Genomic DNA, 19,998 nt, shown 5'->3' on the forward strand with positions numbered 1-19,998 from the left:
AAATTCGTTACAAGCTCCGTTGAGAAGAACCGAAACCACAAAAATAAATTAAATTCATAATACGACACAATATATTAATATAAAACTATATATATATATTAATATAATGTAATGAAAGCATTTGTATAAAAAAAATGTAGAGATTAACAATACAGCAGCCTTCAATGGCCAAACAATGATGGGATTAAAGCCTCATCTTCCAACAGTTAATTATTTACTGAAACAAGGTTACTTTTGTTCTATAAAATAGCATGTTTTTTTTACCGTTGAAAGATGGGAGTAGCTTGCTTTACAATCAAATTATTCAGTTTTGGTGGCTATACACTTGACCAAGTCTAAGATTCTAAAGTAGTCGTAAAACAAGATGGATTCTTTGCCTTCGAGTCCGTCCCGAGTGTACCTATTGCTACCTGTAAGGTTATTACAAGGGCTCCCTCCGACCACGAGGTCGAAACCTCCAAATAGGTTCATATAATATTGTAACCTATCTGCATCTAGCTCTTGCACATCAGCAAGATCAATCAAAGTCCCTTTTTGGTTCGTTTGCTCCCACCAACTTCGCACAATGTTTCGGTTCACTTCCGAAATATCGACTGAGACAACGTTTTTAAGAGGGATGCCCAGACGATGAAGTGCCACTTCTGCACCTCCGATACCAGAAAAGAGAGACAGAAGGTTGATTCCACCTGGGAACATGTCCTTCAAGACCGAGAGATGGTACGCCACCGTGTCGACCTGAAACAACAAAAGTTGTAGCCAAAATACCTTGTAAGATATCACACAACCAAAACATCCTAAACCGTGGAAGACTTGGTCGTTTGAAATCCTTGCTTGGCTGGTCGTGGGCAAAGCCTCCCAAAACCAGTGGGACAGGAGCAGGCCATGAGTTCAATGTAACTCCAGAAGTGATCTCTGTTTGATACCCAATTATAAAAAAAATATTGGTTAAGATATCCATTTGGTCTCCGTCCTTTCGGTCTCGATCAAATTTTGATCCTTATACTATCAAATGTCGTTCGTTAAATCTTAAAACTAGTCCTTATTGTTAGTCCCTACGTTTTTTTTTTTTGGAAAAGGCAACGTTTTAGCTAACACAGACTAATTTTAAGATTTATTTAACGTATATTCGGACATCTGAAAGTATAAAAACTAAAACAGAACAAGTATCGAAGTATTGGGACCAACCAAAACGGTATCTTAACCAAAATAGTAATAATACCGAGGCAGTTCAAGCACTGAGCAATCAATAATATTCGAAAGGCAATTCAGAGCGATCATTAAATATTAAAACTAGTCCTTATAGTTAGTAAGTAGTCCCAACGTTTTTCACAACTTCCTTTCTTTGGAAAAGGTAACATTTAGCTAATACGGAGACTAATTTTAAGATTTATTGAAAACATAACAAGTGCCAGAGTATTGAGACCAAAACGGTATCTTAACCAAAATAATAATAGTACCGATGCAGTTCAAGCACTGACCAATCAATAATATTCGAAAGGAAATTCAGAGCGATCATTAAATCTTAAAACTAGTCCATATTGTTAGTAAGTAGTCCTAACGTTTTTCATGACTTCCTTTCTTTGGAAAAGGTAGCAGCATTTAGCTAATACAGAGACGAATTTTAAGATTTATTGAACGTATATTTGGACATTTGAAAGTATAAAAACTAAAACAGAACAAGTGACAGAGTATCGGGACCAAAACGGTATCTTAACCAAAATAATAATAATACCGATGCAGTTTGAGCACTGAGCAATCAATAATATTCGAAAGGAAATTCAGAGCGATCCAAGATGATAAGATAAAGAAGAGAATGAAGAGATAGGTACCTGGAATGAATTGCCAAGAGACTTGTATCTGTCTGTTCTACTGATTCCACCTCCTCTAGTATGGTTCTTGGGGAATCCGAGAAGCATTTCGACTTCATCAGGCTCGAGCGGGGCGACCTTATTTTTTCCAACCCAAACCAAATTCCATTTCCGACATTGATCTAAGACAAACTTTTGCACGGTCAAGGGTGGATCACGTTCGCTATCGTAATCTTCAAGAGCTTTGCGAATTCTGTCGGTCAGTCGAGCGCTTCCAATGCAAGTTTGTAAACAATTCAATTGCGTTCTAGTATCCCATGAAGGCCACCATTTCCTTGTTAAAGGGAATGCTTCATGTATAGTGTGAGGAGGCATTGGGAGGAGAGGAAATCTGTTATGTATTGGGAGATTATGAACATAGCCTCTTTTTCTTGCAGCAGCACAGAAATGTTTGGAATCAACAAATTCGGGTTCGACATCATATAAGAAGCGGGAAATCGTATTCCAAACTCCTTTTGGAGCGAGTGCCACGTTTTCGTAGTAAAAGTAGGGAGGTCCAATGGCTGCCTCTGGAAGCTTTCTCTGAACTGTAGGACATAGTTCATTGGGTACCCCAAACCCGAGCATTGGATTTGGCAAACGAATCGTCTCGTCGTCGTCATCAAAGCATTTCGGTTTTTTCTTTTTCCATGCCTCATAATCATAATGCCTTCTTTTTTTGAGTTTACTGCAGCCATCGAGATTCTTCGGCTTTGGCTGTTCAAATAATCAAGCAAAAATATGTTCAATTGAAATGAAATTATCGATGTGATACGGTCTGTATTAATTTCAGCGAGACGTTTAAGCGGTTTCTTTTTTGTTATAATGTCTGGAGAGCTTTAAAACAAAGAATATGATAGGATAGAAAAAGTTACCCTATCCGGGAGATCACCGAGAAGAACATCTGCAGCCTTAGAAATTTGAGCAGCAGAAATAAAATCTGTCAGCTCTGCAATTGAGGAATGCGCACCTGCAATGTTGAAAAATGTATTCTTATATTGAGTGACCAAAAATTAGCAGATAAGTATTATGAATCCCACTAAAAGCACAACGAAAGTATATATATATATATATATGAAACTCGAGAAATATAAAAGAATGTTCTTTTTGGGCTTTCCCTCAAGGTTTTTAAAACGCATCTACTAAGGAGAGGTTTCCACACCCTTATAAAGAAGGTTTCGTTCTCCTCCACAACCGATGTGGGATCTCACAATCCACCCCCCATTCGGAGCCCAACATCCTCGCCGACACTCATTCCCTTCTCCAATCGATGTGGGACCTCCCAATCCACCCCCCAGCGTCCTTGCTGGCACACCACCTTGTCCGGTGTTTGGCTCTAATACTATTCCGCTGTAGATATTGTTCTCTTTGGACTTTCCCTTTCAGGCTTCCCCTCAAGGTTTTTAAAACGCGTTTGCAAGGGAGAGGTTTCCACACCCTTCTAAAGAATGTTTCGTTCTCCTCCCCAACTAATGTGGGGTCTCACAAAAGTTCAATATACAAACCCCCCCCTATGAAAAACCAAATCTAACCAACTCTCAAAGCTCATAAAATGTTCCAACATTTTTTTAAAAATTCTGAGGTAAAACCATCTGGTCCTCGAGTTTTGTCAGAGCCCAGGTGTTGTATAGCCTTCCCCACCTTTTCTTCGATAAAATCAACCTCAAGGGAGGCGGCTTGTCGTTGATCAATAGGACTCCACTCAAGATCACAAGGAAATTTGATGAGGGCATCGTCCTTTGTATATAAGGATGTGTAAAAAGACACAATTCTGAGATAATTTCATCTTCGTTTACTAAACTTTTGCCTTGTGTTGATAGAATTTCCATGATGGTACTCTTTCATTTCTTGGAAGTCATGATAGGATGGAAACATTTGGAATTTATGTCACCCTCTAGCCATCGTCAGATTGTCTACCTATCGCCTTAGTAAGGTAGTACTTTACTCTTGTTTTTCCTGAGTCGAGAGTTGTCTCCGAGATTGCTCTTCCTTTGCTACCAACGAAATAAGTTCGGCTTTCTTAAGCTTTTTTTGTGTGTGTTGAACTAATGTAATAGAGACAATTTCCTCTATCCAATGAAGATCTAGATTCCAAGTTTTGACTCATTGTTATTCAATTTTAACTAAAATTGAAATCACAACTAGATCATCGCACCACCACCAAACTTCAAAGAAAAACACAAAAGAAGACCGTTTCAACTACGCATTCTCAAACTTGAAAGGCATAGGGCCCCACATAATCGAGATTGTTCCTATGCTATATAGAAATTATGCAACTTTTTTTCCTTGCCTTCCTAAAAAACTCTTGTAACGGCCCAAGCCCACCGCTAACAGATATTGTCCTCTTTCGACTTTCCCTTCCGGACTTGCCCTCAAAGTTTTAAAGTACGTCTGCTAGGTAGAGGTTTCCACACCCTTATAAGGGATGTTTCGTTTCCCTCTTCAATCGATGTAGGATCTCACAATGTGATGTCCCACATTGGTTGGGGAGGAGAACAAACCACCATTTATAAGGGTGTGGAAACCTTCCCCTAGTAGATGCGTTTTAAAGCCTCGAGGGGCAGCCCAAAAGGGAAAGCCCAAAGAGGACAATAGCTGCTAGCGGTGGATCTGAGTCGTTACAAATGGTATCAGAGCCAGACACTGAACGATGTGCCAACCTTCTCGCTGTTCCCCGAAGGGGGGTAGACACGAGGCGATGTGCCAGTAAGGACGCTGGGCCCCAAAGGGAGTGGATTTGGGGGCGGTCCCACATCGATTGGAGGAAGAAAAGAGTGCCAGCGAGGACGCTGGGCCCCGAAGGAGGGTGGATTGTGATGTCCCACATTGGTTGGAGAGGAGAACAAACCACCATTTATAAGGGTGTGGAAACCTTCCCCTAGTAGACGCGTTTTAAAGCCTTGCGGGGAAGCCCGAAAGGGAAAGCCCAAAGAGGACAATATCTGCTAGCGGTGGATCTGGGTCGTTACAACCCCCCTTGGGGACCAATGTCCTTCTTGGCACACCGCCCGGTATACACCCCCTTCAAACTCAGCGTCCTTGCTGGCACACCGCCCAGTGTCCACCCCCTTCGGGGCTCTGAGACATCCATCCCATGCTTGATTGAAAATCTATAAATCAAGGTAGAAACCAAAGCTTCTATGATGATCACACCAATCATCATGGACATATTGTTAAGTAACAACAAGGTTTTCTCCTACCAAATCTTAAACAACACGTCCCCAACAATTAGACAAAGCCTAACGAAGAGTTAATCATTCAAGATTACATCTGGGAAGAATCCCAAAAGCAAAGCTTTGCTAGAAAAATGCAACTAATTTTAGAACCTAGAGACGTCATGCTTAGATATTATAGATTTAAAAAGCCTACAGAGAGGTACTAACCACATCTCTCTATTGCAGCATGAGCTTCATCTTCGGAGTACCCCATGTCCACCAAGAACATCAATTTGTTGTCAACATCAGATACAGGTTTTGCAGGCCCCTACATGATGGACCAAAGTATCATGAAATACTGAGTTGCAAAGACATGTTCACGAAATTAGTACGAAACCGAAGAAAATCTAACAACCTCATTTTCAGAATCACTGTCTAGATCAGTAAAATCATCCAGAAAGCTTCCTTCATATTCCGAAAAGGACTCGTCGGTATCAACATGCTGCTGCTTTGGAGGAGAGTTTTCAAGAGCCTGCCAGAGGAGGAAGAAATTAATTCAACATATTGACTTCTAGTTCGATTCGAAGATCTTCAAGTATCTTATGAAACAATTGGTTGAGATCTCGACAATCTTCTAAACAATTGAAATCCAGTTCATTAGACCAAGAAAATATGAAAGTTCACATGTTTCCATTGCATGATATGATACACGTGAGACATTCACTTACATCGACTACAGTCTTTTGATGGGTAACTGTAACGACCTAGATCCACCGTTAGCAAATATTGTCCTCTTTGGGCTTTCCCTTTCGGGCTTGCCCTCAAGGCTTTAAAACGCGTCTGCTAGGGGAAGGTTTCCACACCCTTATAAAGGGTGATTTGTTCTCCTCCCCAACCAATGTGGGACATCACAGAAATGAACATATCACGTATAAAGAAAACAATTACAATAAACCAACTTTGACGACTTAGCACGTCATCATCAGAGAAACTCACCGACAATGTGAGGAGGGTCTCGAGTATAGAATTAGTATTTTCCTCTCCTGGATAGTTCATCAAAACAAAATTAAGCAGGCACTTTTTTTTTCCCACAATAAACAAAAATCATGTTTCTTTTCTTAAAAGATTATTAAATAAACAAATAACGTTACCATTTTCCTCGATAGCTTTCGTGACCATTTTTGCAGAAAATCCCATTCCTATAAAATGATCAACTATCTTAGAGTTGGAGGGACCTGCAGATGAGCTTGCCTTCGTAGGGGAAAAAATAGAGTAGAGTTATTTATGCAACAAAATCCAATACTTTCATCTAAGCCAAAACGATAATATCACGCGCCATATCACGGTGTTGAAATCGAACAAAACGACAAACTAGCTCGAAAACTATTTAGTACATAAAGATAACATGCGCCATATTACTTTATTCATACAGTTCAGCATCATCGAACACAGTAAATTACCACCGATCAATCACGGAAAGACGCAACACACACAAGCTTCACTACAAATGTAGACATGACATACCATATTTGCCTCAACACTAGGAAATGTCAAACTCGCATGAGAGGCTAAAGGTATACTCTCAATTTCAAGCTCATCTTCAGTGTCCCAGTCAATGTTATCAACTTCAACACCGCAATCGTCACCAGCCTACACATCGACAAAATAACGGACAAAGTAAACCAAACAGCAAAAAATAAATATAACTACGTATATATACTCATACAAGCCATGTCCTCCCACACTGTGTTTCGAGTATGTAATACATCTAAACTTCTTCGACAAAGTTGAGGAAACGTACCATTCTTATATTCTGGTAGAAGTGATTTGGTGGTAGATGAGCCTTTAAGCTGCAAACTAACACAACAAAAAATAGGCAAGAGATACGGACATCAAATGAATAGGACGTCGAAAAACGCGTTGTTAAGAACGATGAACTCATTGTAGAGAATTGATGAGAAAACAACTCCAATTTCCAAAAACCAAAAACCAAAAACCAAATGATTATCAAAATGAGCTCAGTTTTAGTTTTCTCTCTTTGAAATTTATGTTAATTTTCTACTACGGTTCTCGTAACGGTTTAAATTGTTAGTAAAATTCTTAAAACAAAAACACGTTTTTAAAAACTATGACCCCATTTGATAACCATTTTTTTTCGTTTTAGTTTTTGAAACTTATGCTCGCTTTCCTACAATTGTTGTATCATGATTTCTACGTTTCTTAAATAAATGTTTGAATTCTTAGTCAAATTCCAAAAACAAAACTTTTCTAGTTTACAAAACTAGACCGAGCGTAAAAGTAGTGTTTTAAACTTAATTTTCAGAAACAAAAGACCAAATGGTCGTCAAATGGGGCTTAAATTTTTTAATTTTCACAACCCGACAAAGAAACTCATGGGCAAAAGTAATGTTTATAAGCTTAATTTTCAAAAACTAACCGACACGTAACTTTAGTTTTTTATTGTCGAACATTGAAATAATATTAGTACCTCCAAGAACTTTTAGAGAGTAAATCATCAAAAAAGTAATTATAAATTAAAATAGATATATGAAAATATGATTTATTTTAAGTAAAAATATATACTTTTAAACCCATGAATTCATCCAACTATTTGAGTTATACCCTTGATATAAATTATTTTTAATTAAGTTAATTATATAAAAAAATAAATAAAATTAATATAATAATAATAATAAAAAAACTCTTTTTTATTACACTTTTTTCCCCCTATTCTCCCTAAGAACACTTCTTCGTCTTCTCTCCCCAGCCCTAACCGATCAAACGTCCAGTTTTCGACGGAAATCAATGAAAAGAACAGAAAAACAATACGAGTACGATACGAGCCCCATTTCACAAGCATCCGATCATTCAAATCACTCAAAGACTTCGAAATCTCACATGCAAACTCAATCCAATCCAATCCTTTCGTATTTTCTACGAGCAATCGAAGCACACAAACTACAAGACCGTCGAACAGTACAAATTTTCTAGATCTAGAGAATTCGGAAACGAACATTGGAGAAAAAAAAATCGTACCTGAGAGAAATGAAACGCAGAAAATGCTGTGATAGTAATGCAAAATCTCTCTACCACGCTTCTAAAAGTGAAGAAGCGCGGAGAGATGGCCGCCGGAGAGAATCAGAGAATCATTTATAATACCGTCGATCAAAGGAGAGAAGAGGAGATTTTGAGGTCTTCCGCCGTGGAGAATCTTGGGATTGGCCTACTTCAGTTTCACTTCCTAACTATGGTGAAGTACATCAAACTCATCCTGATTGAGTTGAATTGGATTAGGGTTCCGTTTGATAATTATTTTATTATTTAAAATATTCGTTATGTAATAAGATTGTTCAAGCGTGGGGTCAGGTCGGTCAGACTTTATATTGTCTGAATTTTCGACATTATAATTTAATTGTTCGAATCGTAAATTGTGTCAGTCATATAGTCATATATTAATTATTAGATAACGGGTTCGACCCAATTTTAAAATATATATATGAATGTAATAGATTTTTAATTATTTTAATATTTGAAAAAAAATTAAGAAAAATATGTAAAAATGTTGCTTTTTTTAGTATTTATTTACTCATTTTTATAAATTGTCTTGGTATTAGTTGAATTATATAAAAATATAATTGAGGATTATAAACTTTCAAAAAAAAAAAAAAAATTTTGTTAAATTTATTTTGAGTCATACATTAAAAATTTAAATTTTTAATCGATAATACTTGTTTGTAAGTATTATTTAGCTTTATTAGTCGAGTTTATGGTTAAGATAATTGATTATTATCATATTTTAAAACTTATTATCATATTTTAAAACTTTTGTTAACGTAAAAACGTGAAACTAGTAATTTTTTTTTATAATAAAATGATAGGTTTCGGTGTTTTTTATGTGTATATATATAAAAAAAAAAACTCAAACACGACCCATTTAAAAATATGAGGCAAAAAATCAAATAATAACATGTTGAATTGAGTCGGTCACAACTAAACTTATTTTTTTTTAAATCACAAAAAAAAGATTCCAATCAAATCTCGATTATGGTTGGCTACAACTATCTCGACAATAGTTACATTTTCAAGAGAGTTCAAATTCTACGATTCTTTAACATATTTTTATTATTAACCCTGACATATCTTCACAAATTTCATTTTTAATTCCCCGAGGTATTAGAGGGTTTTGAATATTTAACGTTAAAAACATTAGCTTATTGAATTAAAATTGAAAGTATTTAAAAATTCACGTAAAATACATTTTTAAATGTTACGTATTTAAAGCACAATTTTTTGAAAACATACTAACATTTTTTATGCCGTTATTATTATTTTTTATTGCTATAAATAAATGATATAAAAATTTGAACTTAATACGTAACTAAATATAATAAACTAAGCTCACTTTGACACTTTCATTATGTATTAACGACAACTAGCATGCATTCATACGAAAGAGACACATTAGCTTAAAATGAAATTTATCTCGTAAAGCATTTCTAAAAAAACTAATAACAAATTTAAGACTTGCAAAACGAGCATAATTCAACATTTATAAAACTAGTAGCACCTCTTACTATACATCGACCTAAAAATTGACAAACGCTCAAAGTATAAAAAGACTGGAATAAAAAAAGTTGAAAGTACATCGACCCAAAATCGACCCAAAATAATATTTAAACCTAGATGTAAAAAGAATAATAAAAATAGGGAAGGCATCCAATACCAAATCACAAGTGCAAAATTAATTTTCATCCTAGTTCCCAAACATCTTTGAACAACCAAACATCTAACTTTGTGGATCAATTCAATCAATAAAAGTTCCTCCATCTCAATCAATACATGTCATATGTTGCCGTCGACTAAGTTTGGTTGATTTGGTCGTAAAAGAAAGATGATAATCATAGTCATCTCAAGTTTGCTAGTCGATAAGATCTTGGAGATTGACCAGCCTATTAGATGGGTAGGTCGTTCCTAATCATTCAAAATAAATCAATCTGCCCGCACGAGCCACTTTATACTCGACGAAGCGATACATCATTCAAATATAGGCCAGCAGTCTAATCATTTTTAAGACAGAAAAGTCATAATCCTAGTGAACAGTTATTTCAATAGCCAACATTCGACCCACATCAACAAGCAGCGTTAATCCTCCATAATTTTTTTTTTCTGATAAAAATGCATTACAATTGATGTTCACAGACATACAGTTACATTTTCAAGGATTTTCATACCTGTCTGACGAGGAAAATATCATTTACTTTGCATTTTGATCTAAAAATCAAGGAAAGAGCACTGCTTCCGAGCATGTTCTGGAATGAGTTTAGAGAGAAGCTCCAAAGTTGCGCCTTTCAGCTCTGCATATCTCATGCCAACACACCATATTCAATAACATTATACAGAAAATCTTTAGATGTTCATAATAGCTTAAAAGATATATACATATATATATATATATATATATACACACATACATATGCACTTACAGTTCCGGTAACATTGTCAGTGTTCAACTTTTCACTCTGATACTACATTTTTGTTTCATTACTGATTTAGTTCATGTAGTTTCAATGAGAATGCATCAATTCAGTGCATGAAGCGGAAATTCTTATGCTAATAAAGTAAAAAAAAGTTTTAAGTCTCATTTCGTAACTATTTGATTTTTTGTGTTTTTAGATTTTGAGAACTGAGATTGTAACTTACAATTTCTTTACTATAGTTTTTCTTCTTTCCCTAATGAAAAATTCAAATTTTTGGCTAAATTCTAAAAAAAGGAACAAGTTTTCAAAAACTACTTTTTCTAGTTTTTAAAACTTAGCTGGGATATTGAAACATTCCGGGTAGATAACAAAACAAAGAACTCCACTAAAAGCTTAAATTTTAAAAAACCAAATGATTATCAAACGAGACTCTAACGATCATTGTTTTTAGATTCTAAGAGGTCCGTCGATTTCCTGCACTTTAAGATATTTAGGCATATAAGTTATTAGTTAAAACATTGTTATATTTCAAGGAGTACGAACTAAATCATTGCAAACAGATGTATGAACAGACCAATAATAAATTGACAAGGAAGAAACAAAACCTTGGTGTTTGAAGTTGAAGAGCGGAGGCAGGGGGCGCCCGTTCGGAAGATGAGTATTGGGATCTCGGAGTTCATCAAAGAAGGGATGGATACAAGCCTCTAACTGTTTTCATTGAAAAATACATATAAGTAGCAGATAACAATTTCTCATCATCAATCGTGATGATACGTGAGAAGGAGGAAGCGCATAAGGAAAGGAAAACACTCACAGCAGTGCACCTAAGATTTGGAGAATACTGGAGGAGTCTTGAGACAAGATCCACAGCTTCTGGTGGCATGCGCTTGTGAAATATCTGTTTACACAATTGAAAAACCTAGTTACAGAATCAAAAAAAAAAAAAATTAGAGAGAGGGAGGGAGATGGAGGAAAGATTGGTTAAACAGTACTTAACAATAAAAGGAAATATTAGAGGGCAGTGAGCTCCTTTAGCTACTTTAAATTTTGTCTAACAGAAAAGATCGGAATTTTTATCAAAGTGCTGTGAGCTTCTTTAAATTTTGTCTAACATAAAAGATTAGAATTTTAAGATGGCCAATGTAAATTAGGAAAATAATTTTATAGAGTTCAAACTTGAAACTGATGTCATGAGCTCATATAGGTTGACTCGGATTTCAAAGGACAAAATTGAACTTTCATTAAAGATATATTTGTNGTAGTGTATTCAGTAGCCCCGAATATTAGTTCGGGTGCTCGATAATAACGAGAACAAATATATGATATATTTGGCTCGCCTTTCACCTGATAATAATGAGTGAAAAGGAAGCAAAATAAGCATTATGCACAAAAATGACGAATAGAAGCAACATAATAGACCCACTACTAAAAAGAATATCTGCATTGTCGAGAGATCAGACTCAAAAGAAGACCCTACCAGAACTTTTGCACTTCCAAAATCGCACAGCTTGACCTGATGAGTATGTGGATTAACCTGAACAACAACCTTATCAACAAGTAGCTTTCAAAAAACTACAACAACAAAAATCATAAAGTTTTTAAAGCAAACCAGTAGATTCTGTGGCTTAATGTCCCTATGGCATACTCCTATTCCTCCATGAATGTAGGCTAGAGCTCTACAAATCTGTTGAGATACCAAGAGAAGCCTCAAGTTAGAATCTGTCCACATTTCCTTCATAATTTCAAGATAGATTTCTTGGAACAATTCTGGCCATTTTAAATTAGGAACAGTCAGCAAAATGATTATTCAATGCTTGAAATACGGGGAAGATCTTTTACATATGATAGTTTATAGAGCATGGAAGACGCAAAAAAAATCCCTCAGGCACCCCAGAAAGATGAACGCTATGGAGGATGGTACCAGAAATTTCTTCACCTTGTAAATCTTTGTAGAATATCTCTAGTTTTCTATACAAATTGATGTGGTTCTAAACGTACCAGGGCTAAAATTGCATAAATGAACCAATTATCTGTTCACATTCAAAGCTAGCTCGTACACAAAAAATAAAAGGAAATGCAGAAGTCATTTAAATCTTAGAAACAGTATGGATAACCACCTGATAGGCATAGAGCTTGACATATATGAGAGGCATCCGCTGATTTGCCTTGGTGTAGTGCTTTATTACTCGGTAAACTGTCTCGGGTACATACTCGAGCACCAGATTAAGATACAGCTCATCCTTTTCCGTTGTGGAAAAAAAGCAGTGTTTGAGAGAAACAACATTAGGATGATCAAGAAGGCGCATTGTTTGCAGCTCACGGTTCTTATATCTCTTATCCTGAAGGACCTTCTTGATAGCAACAGTTTCTCCAGTTTCTAGGCACTTAGCCTGCAAGTGAAGTCGTAAAAGCCATAAACAAATCCGATTTGTCCTAAAAAACTTGTCAATTTATATTAGTTAAAGAGTTTCCACACAGCCTCATCCAGAAAACTATCGGAGTTACAGAAGTTCAGAGTTTGCAATTGAACCATTACCTGAAATACAATACCAAAGGATCCCTGTCCAACTGTTCGCTCTGCCATGTAACTTATTGTCTGTCACAAAGATCACATAAAACTAAATTGTCAAAACAGGTCTAGTATTACGAAGGCATTACAAATCCTAAGATGCGGCAGTCTCAATAGGTGCAAATGGTTAGTTCGACTCTATCAGCATATTCATTGACGGTAAAAAGCAGCAGGTTTATAGTGTTCACCTGTTTGGGTTGACCATTTCGACCACCGATGGTAGTTACAATTATATGTCCGGTTTCTGTACCATTTCCATCAACCACTGTCGCTTCCATCTCCTGAAGGTGGATAATGATGCATTAAGCAGAGAGAATTTTTATTTTATGCTAAAACAGCTATTCGCTCTAAGAGGCTAACCTTTTCAACATTCTCATCTCTGATCTTCATTTCATTAATCTCCTCCGGAAGTTTATCAGCAAATAATGGAATAGCACTACTGGGTTTTCCAACTGGACCCATAGCAGAAGATGCCATAATATGCTAAATTGGTAAAAATCACCAATATGATCCTTATGAAGCACAGTCTGTGCAAATCCTTGCCTGCAATTTGTGAAAACGGGGTATTCAGAAAAACAATTAAAAAGAATTTACGCGTGCAAAACACTTCCATATGAATTCCCTGTGATGGGCAGAAAAAAAAGTAACTGGTGTGAATTGAGATATTGAATATCTCAAATTGCTCGTTCCAAAAGGTTTACCACTATGCCTTAGTCGAATCCAAATAACTTTACCACTATGCCTAACTCTAGCCTTGGGAGCGTAGGAAACTTTTAATTTTTGACATGCAAATCAGAGTAACCAATAAACAGTATCACTGCAAAGTATAATTATCCCATCCTTACTGAAGCTCGATCCCTGAACAAATGCTTGTGTACAATTGAAGATCCTCCTTTGAAATTTGAAGCATGGATCTGAAGCTCCATGGTCAAATGAATCCGGCTTGGTTGTCGGAGAAGGTTGAGGGACATGCCCTTAAATACGTGAAGAGGAGATTCTTAACGCTATTGGTAATAACTGGGAGGGTGGGGGGTCAAAATTGTGGTGTATTAAAATGGATGGAGGAGTACAAGTTGACATAAAAGAACAAAAAGACCAAAAAGTTACACTACAAGTGGTATTGTTCGTAAATCTGAGGCCGTTAATGCGGGAAATTGGCCTCCAATGATGGTCATCTCTCCTGGAGAGCTGCAATAAAATTTTGGAAGCCCAATGAATCAGAGGGAAGGGGTTTGCCTAGTGCCGAGTCCTTTCTGGGAAAGAAAAGATTCCCTTGGAAAAGTCCACATTTGCCTCTCCGTAATGTGGAACAACCCAAAAAGTGTTCCAAGACGCTACAATGGGTTAGGTTGTAAGCCTTCTCCGGAAGCGGTCGAAGTTTCCTTTGCTAGAACCTCATACCACTTCCAGAGAATGAACTCGTACGTGTCTAATCTAGTTTTAGAATACATTAAGGAAAAAAAAAAAAAAAAAAAAAACTGCAATAAATTTAAAAGAATAACAAATTAATTTGCATAGAGGCAGAAAACTTGTTTTTAAACTTTACGAAAAACAAATCACGGTTAAAATTAGTTTGATAACAAAATTAGAAGAAAATATAAATTCAAGTGATTTTAAAGCTAAAGATGGCTAAATATATTCTAAATTCGTAGTTTTCTTCAAAATTACAACAAATTTGTAACCATTTACTATATTTATGACATTTATAACAGCACCAGTGCCCATAGTGAAAAAAGAGACAGCTTTGTAGAGTTTTGTTTTTTTTAGAACGGTTTGATAAGTTTGTTGTGGAAAGTCCATCTTAAACTCCAATGGGGCAAACTAATCAATTGCACAAAGGTGGCTAATATGTAGCATCAATCCATGTGATGTTCTCTCTAATAAAAAAAACCAGCCTTCATATGGAAGTGGCTCGTTCTCCGCCCTCGTTTAAAAAGCGGGCACCATTTGTGGCGAGTAACATGCTTTGCTTTCATCTAGTTTATTTGGCTCGAGAGGAATAGAAGAAGCGTTTAGAGTGTCCATTGTTCTTTCTTTTTCGTCTTTTTGATAAGAAACCAAGGAGTAATTTCATTATCAAAAGTGGAGAACAAAGAGGACAAGTTCTTCAAGGAGGATTAAAGTGTAATCAATTCAATCCCTCTCTTTGGCATTGGAGTTCTTTTATTGTAACTTGCTCCCTTTTGCAGACTCCTCTTGTTGGCACGCTTCTTGACCAACCCATGTGACTGAAGCAATGCTCCAGCACTTCACCACCTAATAGGCATCTCGATAGAATTTCCGAGTAAAATCCAAAACAAAGGACTGACCGTAAAAGAGATGGAATGAAGCAATCAAAAAACTCAAAAATCTTCTCTTTTAGTAAAACTGTCTAGGTTTTGACATGGAGAATTTGGATAGGGATTCGAGGTTGTTATGAAAATCTTGAGATGGAATGTGAAAGGAGAGGGCAAGGAGGAAAAGTGAAGGGGGTGAAAGGAGTTCTTAGTATTATCCATACAAATTTTTCATTTTTAACAATAATCTAACCTCTGTTCAATCAAGGATTGAGTTGTCTAAATCTAGGTCAAGATCTAGAGATCTGGCCATTCATTGAAGTTGGATGCCTCAAGCCATGTTTTAGATTTGCAAGATAGATGAGACATCCCTTACAGATATTAAGAGTTCTCTATTACTTTGAAGGCGTCACTCTATACAATGGACTCAATACATTGCTTGGGAGATTGTATCAAGGGGATCTTTACAATGTCCCTATATGGACCTTCGAGAAGTTTACAAAGAAAAGAGGCAAGCATTGAATGGAAAACTTCGAAAGTCATCCCAAGAAATAGTCAAGACTTGGTTTCAAGCAGGTCACTCTATATGTGAGATCCCACGTCAATTGGAGAAGGAAATAAAACATTCCTTATAAAGGTGTAGAAACCTCTCCCTAGCAGATGCGTTTAAAACCTCGAGAGAGAACCCAGAAGGGAAAGCCCAGAGAGGACAATATATGCTAGTAGTGGGCTTGGCTATTACAAATGGTATGAGAGTCAGTCACCGCGCAGTGTGCCAGCAAGGACGCTGGTCCCCAAGAGGGGTGGATTGTGAGATCCCACGTCGGTTGGAGAGGGGAACAAACCATTCCTGTGAAAACTCCTCCCTAGCAGACACGTTTTAGAACTTTGAGAACTTTGAGGGGAAGCCCAAAAAGGACAATATTTGCTAGCATCGAGCTTGGGCTGTCACACCATATTTCCCGACATATTGGTATTGTTCACTTCAAGCTGAAGCTTACATGATTTTTCTTTTGGTTTCACCCTAAAATGTTCCTACAGATGGAGTTCTTGTCCCTAAACATCTTCTCCACTTCTAAGTTCTAATCTAAATGGAATTATATTCAAATTCCTATCCATTCTTACAATGAACACCGAACCCTTCTCAAATAGTCACTAAGATATCCACTCTTAGCTACATTCAAAGCTTGCATTAATATAAATTAACTACGGTTCATTAGAGCACCCCACCCATCTGATAAATCTCAACCACAAATCACATTGAAGTATAATCATTCTTAGCCATCAGTCATCAGATACTTAACCATAAGATAAGGACATGGGATATTTAGACACACCCTCCAAGGTTGTTCCTAGTCCAAACCTCTAGTTGAGAACTTAAATCTCTTAAAAGCTTTGTTCTATTGGGACGGATGAAGCTGCTCAAAACTAGTTGGGGGAGCCATCAGCACAGAGCAAGAAGTAAGCCCAAAACACCATAATCATACATGTATACATTTAAAAAATCTCAACTAAACAAACTGAAAGGAAATTTTAAGTTTATAAAGGTTTTCCCCTCATGACTCATAATCTTCTATATTCATACCGCTTCCCCTTCAGCCAGGTTCCCACACACTACCATTTCAAAAGGCCAAGAAATCAAGCCAGATAAACATCAGCACAAGCTTCCTCTAAGCATTTCAACAAACAAATCCAAAAAGCCGAAAACAAAGGAAAAAATCCCGAAATCTAAGTCCAAATCTCCAAATCACTCAAAATGCAATACAAACAAGATCTAAAACCAGTACAACAATCACAAAGTTCCTATCGATTTCTTCCAAATTTTCAAACGGAAAAATCCACCAAAACAGTAGAAAACAAAAACCATTCGAACTTCGAAATCCAAATACCTGAAGCAAGCAGATCATTTCGCAAAAACCTTCAAATCCAAAGAAAACACATACGAATCTTTCCCCTGGCAAAGAGAGCTGAAAGAGGATTCTGCAGTTTTTCTTTTACCACTCGAGATTCCGTCTCTGTCCTTCTCTTCTCTTCTTCCTTGTTCCTTTTCTTTCTTTCCTTCGCAACTGACAGAGCGGACGCTGCTAGTTTGGTCAAATGGAGTTAACGGTCAGTTTTGACGTCCGTGGTTAAAGACAAATTGACACGTGGCGTCATTGGGGTGGATGGTGGCGTCACGTCCGACTTCCTTCTGTGACCAATGAATAATTGAGTAGCAGGACAGAATCACTTTCAAAGCAAAACGACGCCGTCTCACTGACTGTATGAGTTTCAAGATATTCCTCTCACTATAATTATCCATTTTTTTAAAATTAAATTATAAGTTAACTTCAATTATTTTAAAAAAATTATGTTTAATAGATTTTTCATATATATAAATATATAAAATAAATTTTATATATAATACAATTTTAATTTATAAGGTTGGGGAAGAGAACAAATCATCATTTATAAGGTGTGGAAACCTTCCCGTAGCATACACGTTTTCAAGCCTTGAGGGCAAGCCTGAAAGGGAAAGCCCAAAAAGAATATCTGCTAGTGGTGGATTTGGGTCGTTACAAATGGTATCAGAGCCAGACACCGGACGATTTGCCAGCCTTCTCGCTGTTCCCCGAAGGGGGGTAGACACGAGGCGGTGTGCCAGTAAGGACGTTGGGCCCCAAAGGGGGTGGATTTGGGGGAGGTCCTACATCGATTGGAGGAAGGAAAGAGTGCCAGCGAGGACGTTGGGCCCCAAAGGGGGTGGATTTGGGGGCGGTCCTACATCGATTGGAGGAAGGAAAGAGTGCCAGCGAGGACGTTGGGCCCCAAAGGGGGTGGATTTGGGGGCGGTCCCACATCGATTGGAGGAAGGAAAGAGTGCCAACGAGAACGTTGGGCCCCGAAGAGGGGTGGATTTGGGGGTGGTCCCACATCGATTGGAGGAAGGAAAAAGTGCCAGCGAGGACGTTGGGCCCCAAAGGGGGGTGGATTGTGATGTCCCACATTGGTTGGGGAGGAGAACAAATCATCATTTATAAGGGTGTGGAAACCTTCTCCCAGCATACGCGTTTTAAAGCCTTGAGGACAAGCCCAAAGAGGACAGTATCTGCTAGCGATGGATCTGAGTCGTTACAAATGGTATCAGAGCCAGACACCGGACGATGTGTCAGCCTTCCCCAAAGGGGGGTAGACACGAGGCGGTGTGCCAAGACGTTGGGCCCCGAAGGGGGGTGGATTGTGATGTCCCAAATTGGTTGGGGAGGAGAACAAATCATCATTTATAAGGGTGTGGAAAGCCTAAAGAGGACAATATGGACAATATTTGCCAGCGGTGGATCTGGGTCGTTACATTTATAAATACAAAATCATAATTTTCAACCATACACAAGAATGTATTATTAGTTTGATGAACTTCAATCGTGCAAATATTTTAACGATAACGAGCTATTAATATTTTTATTATTTCATACAGTTCATATTATTGTAAATATTTTGATTCACTCTAGTCATTTGAAACATCAAGAAGAAAAATGCTACAAGCAATGATGCAACTAATAAAATTGTGACACTTTCGGTTCCATTTTCTTTAATTACTATTTTTATACCAATAATACCTTTTGCCGCAAACTCTCTCTACCAAAGTGTCTGAAGGGTAATTTTGTCAAAAATGGAAGGGCATTTGGTCTAGTGGTATGAGCTTCGGGTGCGAGAGGTCCCGAGTTCGATTCTCGGAATGCCCCTTTATCCATTTCTTTCTTTAATTACTATTTTTATACCAATAATACCCTCTGCCGCAAACTCTCTCTACCAAAGTGCTCAAGGGTAATTTCGTCAAAAATGGAAGTGCATTTGGTCTAGTGGTATGATTCTCACTTCGGGTGCGAGAGGTCCCGAGTTCGATTCTCGGAATGCCCCTTTATCCATTTCTTTCTTTAATTACTGTTTTTATACCAATAATACCCTCTGCCGCAAACTCTCTCTACCAAAGTGTCTCAAGGGTAATTTCGTCAAAAATGGAAGGGCATTTGGTCTAGTGGTATGATTCTCACTTCGGGTGCGAGAGGTCCCAAGTTCGATTCTCGGAATGCCCCTTTATCCATTTCTTTCTTTAATTACTGTTTTTATACCAATAATACCCTCTGCCGCAAACTCTCTCAGTCAGTGTCTCAAGGGTAATTTTGTCANAGCCTAAAGAGGACAATATGGACAATATTTGCCAGCGGTGGATCTGGGTCGTTACATTTATAAATACAAAATCATAATTTTCAACCATACACAAGAATGTATTATTAGTTTGATGAACTTCAATCGTGCAAATATTTTAACGATAACGAGCTATTAATATTTTTATTATTTCATACAGTTCATATTATTGTAAATATTTTGATTCACTCTAGTCATTTGAAACATCAAGAAGAAAAATGCTACAAGCAATGATGCAACTAATAAAATTGTGACACTTTCGGTTCCATTTTCTTTAATTACTATTTTTATACCAATAATACCTTTTGCCGCAAACTCTCTCTACCAAAGTGTCTCAAGGGTAATTTTGTAAAAAATGGAAGGGCATTTGGTCTAGTGGTATTATTCTCGCTTCGGGTGCGAGAGGTCCCGAGTTCGATTCTCGGAATGCCTCTTTATCCATTTCTTTCTTTAATTACTGTTTTTATACCAATAATACCCTCTGCCGCA

The 19,998-nt window shown here is 37.2% G+C and overlaps 2 protein-coding genes and 3 non-coding genes across 7 annotated transcripts; 3 read left to right on the forward strand and 2 right to left on the reverse strand.

The window, feature by feature from the left end:
* Positions 1-143: 143 nt before the first annotated feature.
* On the reverse strand, positions 144-8,273 carry LOC111793276 (DNA (cytosine-5)-methyltransferase DRM2-like). Of its 3 annotated transcripts, none has more exons than XM_023675090.1 (10): positions 8,039-8,273; positions 6,804-6,859; positions 6,527-6,652; positions 6,154-6,253; positions 5,999-6,045; positions 5,418-5,534; positions 5,231-5,330; positions 2,723-2,817; positions 1,830-2,564; positions 144-735 (listed from the first exon to the last, which is right to left on the reverse strand). In XM_023675090.1, the coding sequence occupies exons 2-10, from the start codon at positions 6,804-6,806 to the stop codon at positions 301-303; spliced, it is 1,758 nt and encodes a 585-aa protein (XP_023530858.1). In that variant the 5' UTR covers positions 6,807-6,859; positions 8,039-8,273; the 3' UTR covers positions 144-300. The 3 variants fall into 3 exon arrangements, with proteins under 3 accessions (XP_023530858.1, XP_023530860.1, XP_023530861.1); XM_023675093.1 differs by lacking the exon at positions 144-735 and adding an exon at positions 919-1,514 and having other exon boundaries at positions 1,789-2,564; XM_023675092.1 differs by lacking the exons at positions 6,804-6,859; positions 8,039-8,273 and having other exon boundaries at positions 6,154-6,201; positions 6,527-6,601.
* A 1,793-nt stretch (positions 8,274-10,066) lies between these two features.
* On the reverse strand, positions 10,067-17,397 carry LOC111792845 (shaggy-related protein kinase epsilon-like). Its single transcript, XM_023674444.1, has 11 exons — positions 17,214-17,397; positions 13,409-13,591; positions 13,237-13,329; positions 13,016-13,075; positions 12,597-12,869; positions 12,089-12,163; positions 11,957-12,013; positions 11,716-11,823; positions 11,294-11,398; positions 11,085-11,187; positions 10,067-10,356 (listed from the first exon to the last, which is right to left on the reverse strand). The coding sequence occupies exons 2-11, from the start codon at positions 13,523-13,525 to the stop codon at positions 10,274-10,276; spliced, it is 1,074 nt and encodes a 357-aa protein (XP_023530212.1). The 5' UTR covers positions 13,526-13,591; positions 17,214-17,397; the 3' UTR covers positions 10,067-10,273.
* A 1,752-nt stretch (positions 17,398-19,149) lies between these two features.
* Positions 19,150-19,221, forward strand: TRNAP-CGG. Its single transcript has one exon. It is a non-coding gene; the product is annotated as a tRNA-Pro (tRNA).
* Positions 19,222-19,325: 104 nt separating this feature from the next.
* TRNAP-CGG lies at positions 19,326-19,397 on the forward strand. The gene has a single exon. It is a non-coding gene; the product is annotated as a tRNA-Pro (tRNA).
* A 473-nt stretch (positions 19,398-19,870) lies between these two features.
* TRNAP-CGG lies at positions 19,871-19,942 on the forward strand. Its single transcript has one exon. It is a non-coding gene; the product is annotated as a tRNA-Pro (tRNA).
* The last annotated feature ends 56 nt before the right edge of the window (positions 19,943-19,998 follow it).

This window comes from Cucurbita pepo, chromosome LG04, assembly GCF_002806865.2.
Source record: "Cucurbita pepo subsp. pepo cultivar mu-cu-16 chromosome LG04, ASM280686v2, whole genome shotgun sequence".
Taxonomy (NCBI): Eukaryota; Viridiplantae; Streptophyta; class Magnoliopsida; order Cucurbitales; family Cucurbitaceae; genus Cucurbita; species Cucurbita pepo.

Bases quoted from the DNA above. Each gene is read 5' to 3' on its own strand.
- LOC111793276 (XM_023675090.1), bottom strand. The intron at 6,046-6,153 runs GTAACGTTATTT...TGAACTATCCAG, and splicing joins GAAAGCTATCGAGGAAAATG to GAGAGGAAAATACTAATTCT. The intron at 2,565-2,722 runs GTAACTTTTTCT...TTATTTGAACAG, and splicing joins TCGGTGATCTCCCGGATAGG to CCAAAGCCGAAGAATCTCGA.